The sequence below is a fragment of the Bison bison genome, unplaced genomic scaffold (assembly GCF_000754665.1).
Source record: "Bison bison bison isolate TAMUID 2011002044 unplaced genomic scaffold, Bison_UMD1.0 scf7180017864371, whole genome shotgun sequence".
Lineage (NCBI taxonomy): Eukaryota > Metazoa > Chordata > Mammalia > Artiodactyla > Bovidae > Bison > Bison bison.
In genome coordinates, this window is record NW_011494943.1 from 16,535,806 (window position 1) to 16,543,685 (window position 7,880).

Below are 7,880 nucleotides of genomic sequence, written 5' to 3' on the forward strand. Positions count from 1 at the left end.
GAGTGAACTCCGGGAGTTGGTGATAGACAGGGAGGCCTGGCGTGCTGCGATTCATGGGGTCACAGTTGGACATGACTGAGCGACTGAACTGAACTGAACTGGTGCTGGGAAAGATTGAAGGCAGGAGGAGAAGGAGATGACAGAGGATGAGATGGTTGGATGGCATCACTGACTCAATGGACATGAGTTTGGGTAAACTCCAGGAGTTGGTGATGGACAAGGAGGCCTGGCATGCTGCAGTCCATGGGGTCGCAAAGAGTTGGACATGACTGAGCGACTGAACTGAACTGAACTGAACTGAATGGTTGTACAATAATATCAATTGACTTAATATCACTGAACTGTATACTTTAAAATGATTAAGATAGTAAATTTTATGTGTATTTTATCACAATAAAAATATTAAAAAAAAGGCAAAAAGTAAGAATGAATTAACTGATACATACTACAATACAGATAAACCTGTACATACTAAGTGAAATAAGCTAGTCACAAAACCCACAGATTATACCATTTATTTGAAATGGTAAGGCAAATCTACAGAGACAGAATATAGATTAGTAATTACATAGGGCTTGTAGGGTGACAGCTAAAGGGCATGAGATTTCTTTTTGGGGTGATCTGGGTATTCACAAGGTCCTTTGATAACTCTACTAACTATAATATAATTATAGTTAGTCACAATAAAGTAAATTATAATCTCAAAAGGGACACCCACTGGCTCACATTAGAAGGACATGAGGGTAGAATGAGGAGATGACAGAAAATAAACTGAAAGAAAGTAAAAAACGTTATATTTTGTATATAAAATTGTTTTTCCATTTATGTCATTGAGAACTGAATAGACTGCAATGGATTATAAGCTTCCCTGAGAACATGAGCTCCTAAATGCAAGTAGATCAAATATTTCTTACAAGAATAGAAGACAGTTAAGTCTGTGTGGGATAACGATGGCCACACTGTGGTATTAATAATTGGTATGAAGAGTATAATAGTAAGCAAATGGTTGGGGCGTCTGTCAGTGGGCTACTGTACGTACCAGCCACTAGCACTCTTTTTGTTTTTCTCTCACATTGAATAGAAACGTCTTTTATTTATTCTAATTCTTTCATTAAATACTTATTATAATATGTGAAAGGTACTAAGATGAGGGAGGGATAAAGATGCAAAATCAAGATCCAGGTATGGTCTCTGGCAAAAGAAGCTCACATTTTATAGATGAATGGTACTCATTTGTAATACAATGAGTTAGAGTTGAGTGAAGGTTAACTCTTAGGATTCCAGCTTATATTACTAAGATAATAATGATGGTACTATAATAGTGAAAAAGTATGGAAATATGAGTCAAGTTAGGGTCCAGAGTTTCTCAATTACCGGACATGCTATTGGTATTATCTGTGGAACAATTCTTCAGTATGTTGAAAAGTCCCATTAATTGTAGAGCACTTAGTATCCCTGGCACTCATGCGTGCGTGCTCAGTCGTGTCCAACTCTTTGGGACCCTATGGACTGCAGCCTGCCAAACTCCTCTGTCCACGGGATTCTCCAGGCAAAAATACTGGAGTGGATAGCCATGCCCATCTCCAGGGGATCTTCCTGACCCAAGGATCAAACCCATGTCTCTTGCATCTCCTGCATTGGCAGACGGATTCTTTACCTCTGTGCTACCTGGGAAGTGCTCAGGGAATTTAATACTAATAGTACCCAATCTTAAAATCACCTGTGACAACCAAACATGCCCCCAATATATTTCTAAAAGCCCCATGTGGCTGCTTTCATAAAGTACCACACTGATAATTATGAACTGACAAAATCCATGATGTCTGAGGGACAGCATAGACATGTCCTATAGAAATTAAAATATACCAATTCAAAATTTGGGTGAGAAAATTGATCCAAAGATATAAATATGAACATTTTCAGGAATTATAGGGAAAATTAAGTTTTTTTGTGAGAGAGTGTTGAACAGAACAATAAACTGAAGACAACTGTTTTCTGCTCCCTGGGATTTATAGAAAAGAAGAAATAGGACTTACCTTTACATAATAAATTAATTCGTCTCAAGATCTACAAAATACCTTTTGGGTACTAAATGTCACTAATTTTAGAAATTCTCATACTCATATTTACAAACACAAATTCCTGTCAAAGGCACAGTTATTTCTAAAATACTCACCATTAGCTAGCAGGTTTTCTGTCAGTTTTTCCTTTTCCTTTTCTATGAGTTTAATCCTCATTTCCCCCAGAATGCTGTCCAAAGTACTCACGTTAACCTTCCCTCCTTAGGAAAGCAGTAGGAGTGGAAAATGACAAAAAACCAACGTTTCCAAGATATTAAAAATACATTCATGTCTGTGTATTACTAATTAGCTTGTGATACTGATATAAAAAAGGGGAGAAAATATAATTCATGTCTCTGTACTATCATTTAACACTTTTAATAGGGCTATCAAGACTAATTTCCAATGTTCAGAAAAACTCAATAGGATAGCTAAATCTAGAACCTATTTCCTATTGCCTTTTCCTGGGGACAACCTGAAACAACAAAATGTGCCCAAAGTAGTTTAGCAGCTATTGCTGTAGACCACAGATCTCATCTTTCCCAACAATAACAAGGGGCCATTCTCCTTTGCTTTAACTCCCAGATCATTTCTGCTGAGTAACTGCTAATCCTTCACTTCAATGTTTGCTATGTAGACCTAGATTTGATTTTTCAATTAAAATGTTTTCATCTATTTCCACTTTCCTTGTCCCAATTTGTTCTCTTTTCCCTGACTCGTCTCTGGTCTTTTGTGGTCTTCAGAAACTTCAGCATTGTTTATGATTCACAGTGAAAGAAGTTGCTGATATAAGAAACTCAGTATAAGTCTTAAAGACAGAATTTATTTCTATTTAGAAATAGATTCTGTGAGGTTTTAAAATGTCTTCTTGGTGCCAGATTAGTAGCTTTAGAGATTCACTTCAGCATTTCATAAGCCCAAGACCTCTTGAGTGGTTAACTGCTATATTAAATGCTCAGTTATTAATTTTCAGATTCTATTTCTGATTTTAAAGTTTTTTGCCTATGAGATTCAACCTGATGTTTTACAGAAAAGTATATAACTTGTTGATATAATCATCCCCTTCCCTTTAAGAAACTGAGAGGAATAAACCCAAAGTTTAGTGATTCTTAAATGTAACCAAAAACTATTAATTCCTACATAATATGGTTATAGGTTTTAGTACAAAGACCATGGCTAAATAAATTATGTTCAAGTGTTTAAAAGATGTTCAGTAATAGAATAAAATCTCTTCCCTTGGCCACTCCACATAGAAAGTTTTAAAAGAAGTTGATGAACTGCTTAGTGAAACACAGCAATGGGGAAAACAAATTTCATGCTTCTACCCAATAAGCATGATTTTTTTTTTTTTTTTTGCTGACACCCAGAGAAATTTTTCTTTTTCTGAGTAAATTTCTTAGCAATTACTACTTTTTTGTTTCTTAATCACTCTTCAGACTAGACAGTACTTATTTTCTTCTTTTCCATAAACTTTCAACAAATTATGATGTGTTCTAACATGTAATGCAGATTATCTGCAAAAGTACAGATGGATTAAAAGAAGCATAAGCATGCCATCAAAATATTAGAAGGGTGCAGCTATCAAGATTCAATATCCTATTCTTTTTTTTTTTTGCTTATCTTTAAAGGCCTTCATACCATCAATCATCCTATTCTGATTGATCTTTCCATGGGCTTTAAGAAATATACTAATCAAAATCTCACAAAAGTGATAAAAAGACTCATTAAGCAGTATAGAAGCCACCATTTCACAAAGTCAGAACTTACATTTCCCTACAAAGTACAAATTTACTCTCAATAATTTTTTATAAAATATGAAATGGAGTAAACTGTTAAGAAGGCCCCTATGCCTGGACTCCAGCATGCAGAAGCCCCTTCCCCATTTATTTTTTGTAATGTCTCATTTATTTTCATTCCAATACTTTTCAATGCCTTACTTTTCCCCCTTAATTCTCATTTTAAACTTTAGGACTTACAATGGATTAAAAAAATTAGAACCAGTATTTTTCATCAATGGTCACGGGATTTATAACTAGAGTCTACTGATTCCCAAACTAAAAATGAGATGACAGAGTTGGTATTTCTTCTTAAGATAAAACAATATTGCCTTCTAAAGGTTTTTTGGACAGTTTTTGTTTTCCACCTAGATAGGAAGCAGAATAGTTACAGAAATTCTTACCATTAATTGGCACATTGTTCACCAACTCATGTTTCTTTTCTTTGAGTTCTACTCCCATATTTCCAGGAACTTTTTTCATGTCATTGACAACCTCTCCTTCAAAGCAAAAGAAATGGAGACTTATGGTATTATTGTGAATGATGCCATGATTTGATATAATGTATAATATCATATATGAAACGAATCGCCAGTCCAGGTTCGATGCATGATACTGGATGCTTGGGGCTGGAGCACTGAGACGACCCAGAGGGATGGTACGGGGAGGGAGGAGGGAGGTGGGTTCAGAATGGGGAACACATGTATACCTGTGGCGGATTCATGTTGATGTATGGCAAAACCAATACAATATTGTAAAGTAATTAACCTCCAATTAAAATAAATAAATTTATATTTTTAAAAAAGACTGTCTTCGCAGCATTACAATCAACTGCAGGATAAACAGGTACCTGACCTAACAAATAGGCCATTGGCAGTTCAGATAAAGACTTTCTTGTTAATTCTAGTATAATCTCTGCATGATAATCAAGGCAACAAAACAAGCAATTATGAGAATAACATTGCAGTAAATTAGGATGATATAGATTGCTGATATAAAATAAGTTTTATTAGCAAGTACTAGATTTATTATGAGTTCAACTCTAATTTTACCAAAACTTTTCTTCACCATTTGCTGTGTTGAACTAGAATTCAGCTTTCCCATCATATAAGAGAAGATATGCTAATTATTGGCAAGGAGTCCAGATAATGACTTTGGAAACAACAAAGTACAGTGAAGTTTTATTGCTAAAAGTTCTAGTATTTCAGTATCTAACTCTAGGCATTTATACTTTTTTTAAGGAGTATGGGAGTAATAGATTTTAAAAGCCCATAAAATCATAATGTGGAAAGAGCATTTAATTATAATTTAGTGGAAAGAATTCAGTTCTCAGCTTGTTAGTAGCATCCTCCTCTTTCCTTTAAATTCATTAATTATTTTATCTGTGCTGGGTCTTCATTGTTATCGTGGGATTTCTTTAGCTGTGGTGAGCAGGAGCTACTCTTCACTGCGGTGCGCCAGCTCTAGGGCACAGAACTTCAGTAGCTGCAGCTTCCCGGCTCTAGAGCACAGGTTCAGAAATTGTGCTACATGGGCTTAGTTGCCACATGACATGTGGGATCTTCTCAGACCAGGGATAGAATCTGTGTCTCACATATTGGCAGGCAAATTCTTTACCACTAAGCCACCATGGAACCCCTTCCTCTTTGTTTAAATTTATTTTTTATTGAAGTATAGTTGAATATCAATGTTGTGTTCATTACTGCTGTAAAGCAAAGTCAGTCAGTAATAATATATATATGTGTATATATATATTTCATATTCTTTTTCATTGTGGCTTATTACAGGATGTTGAATATATTCCCCAAGCTATACAGCCATATCTTGGCTATTGTAAATAGTGCTGCTACGAACACAGGGATGCCCATATCTTTTTGAATTAAAGCTTTGTCTGGAAATATGCCCAGGAGTGGGATTGATAGATCATATGGTAATTTTATTTCTAGTTTGCTGAGGAACCTGCATACTATTTTCCACAGTGGTGACACAAACTTACATTCCTACCAACAGTGTAGGAGGGTTCCCTTCTCTCCACAACCTCTCCAGCATTTGTTATTTGTAGACTTTTAATGATAGCCATTCTGACTGGTGTGAGGTGGTACCTCACTGAGGTTTTGATTCACAATTCTCTAATAATTAGCAATGTTGAGCATCTTTTCACGTGCCTGTTGACCATGTGCATGTCTTCTTTTGGGAAATGTCTCTTTAGGTCTTCTGCCCATTTTTTTTATTGGGTTGCCTATTTCTTTGCTATTGAGTTGTATGAGCTATTGTTATATTTTGGAAATTAAGCCATTGTCAATCACATCATTTGCAAATATTTTCTCCCATTCTGTAGGTTGTCTTTTTGTTTATTGTTTCCTTTGCTGTGCAAGAGCTTGTAAGTTTGATTAGATCCCATTTGTTTATTTTCATTTTTATTTCTATTGCCTTGGGAGACTGATACAGGAAAATATGGGTACATTCATGTCAGAGAATGTTTTGCCTATGTTCTCTTCTGGTATTTTATGGTGTCATGTCTTATATTTAAGTCTTTAAGTCATTTTGAGTTAATTATTGTGTATGGTGAGAGGGTGTGTGCTGACTTCATTGGTTTACAAGCAGTTGTCCAACTTTCCAAACACATTTTACTGAAAAGACTATCTTTCTCCCATTATATATTCTTGTGTCCTTTGTCAAAGATTATTTGACTGTAGGTGTATGGATTTCTGGGCTCTCTATTTTGTTCCACTGATTCACATGTTTGTTTCTGTGCCAATACCACACTGCTTTGATTACTGTAGCTTTGCAGTATTGTCTGAATTCTCTACTTCTAATTCAGTGTCTACTAGTACATGAAGAATTGTGATATAGTAGATATTAAGCTGCTTAGGTCAAGGACTATGGTTGTTTTTACTTGCTATTGTATCTCTAGCACTTAGCAGAACATCCAATATGTGATGCTTAGTAATATTTATTGAATGAATAAATGGTAAAAACAAAAGTACCAATTTTAATATCAGTCAGTCAATCAGTCATTTCAGTCACTCAGTCATGTCTGACTCCTTGCAACCCCATGGACTGCAGCACGCCAGGCCTCTCTGTCCATTACCAACTCCCAGAGTTTACTCAAACTCATGTCCATTGAATCGGTGATGCCATCCAACCATCTCATCCTCTGTCATCCCCTTCTGCTCCCGCCTTCAATCTTTCCCAGCATCAGGGCCTTTTCAAATGAGTCAGTTCTTTGCATCAGGTATTGGTGTTTTAGCTTCAGCATGAGTCCTTCCAATGAATAGCCAGGACTGATTTCCTGAATGAATATTCAGGACTTGTTGGATCTCCTTGCAGTCCAAGTGACTCTCAAGAGTCTTCTCCAACACCACAGTTCAAAACCATCAATTCTTCAGCACTCAGTTTTTTTTTATAGTCTAAATCTCACATCCATACGTGACTACTGGAAAAACCATAGCTTTGACTGGATGGACCTTTGTTGGCAAAGTAACGTCTGCTTTTTAGTATGCTGTCTAGGTTGGTCATAGCTTTTCTTCCAAAGAGCAAGCATCTTTTAATTTAATGGCTGAAATCACCATCTGCAGTGATTTTGGAGCCCCCCAAAATAAATTCAGTCACTGTTTCCACTGTTTCCCCATCTATTTCCCATGAAGTGATGGGACCAGATGCCATGATCTTCGTTTTCTGAATGTTGAGCTTTAAGCCAACTTTTTCACTCTCCTCTTTCACTTTTATCAAGAGGCTCTTTAGTTCTTCTTCACTTTCTGCCATAAGGGTGGTGTCATCTGCATATCTGAGGTTATTGATATTTCTCCTGCTAATGTTGATTCCAGCTTGTGCTTCTTCCAGCCCAACGTTCCTCATGATGTACTCTGCATAGAAGTTAAATAAGCAGGGTGACAGTGTACAGCCTTGATGTACTCCTTTTCCTATTTGGAACCAGTCTGTTGCTCCATGTCCAGTTCTAACTGTTGCTTCCTGATCTGCATATAGGTTTCTCAAGAGGCAGGTCAGGTGGTCTGGTATTCCCATCTCTTTCAGAATTTTCCAT

At 36.3% G+C, this 7,880-nt stretch overlaps 1 protein-coding gene across 1 annotated transcript in view; it reads right to left on the reverse strand.

Annotated features, from left to right (window-relative positions):
* Positions 1-7,880, reverse strand: part of EFCAB13 (EF-hand calcium binding domain 13) — a 175,963-nt gene that overhangs the window by 4,954 nt on the left and 163,129 nt on the right. The window contains exons 34-35 of the mRNA XM_010856564.1: positions 4,240-4,335; positions 2,177-2,281 (exon numbers count right to left, since the gene is read on the reverse strand). Of these exons, the coding sequence (XP_010854866.1) occupies positions 2,177-2,281; positions 4,240-4,335 (201 nt within the window). The remainder of the gene's footprint in view (positions 1-2,176; positions 2,282-4,239; positions 4,336-7,880) is intronic.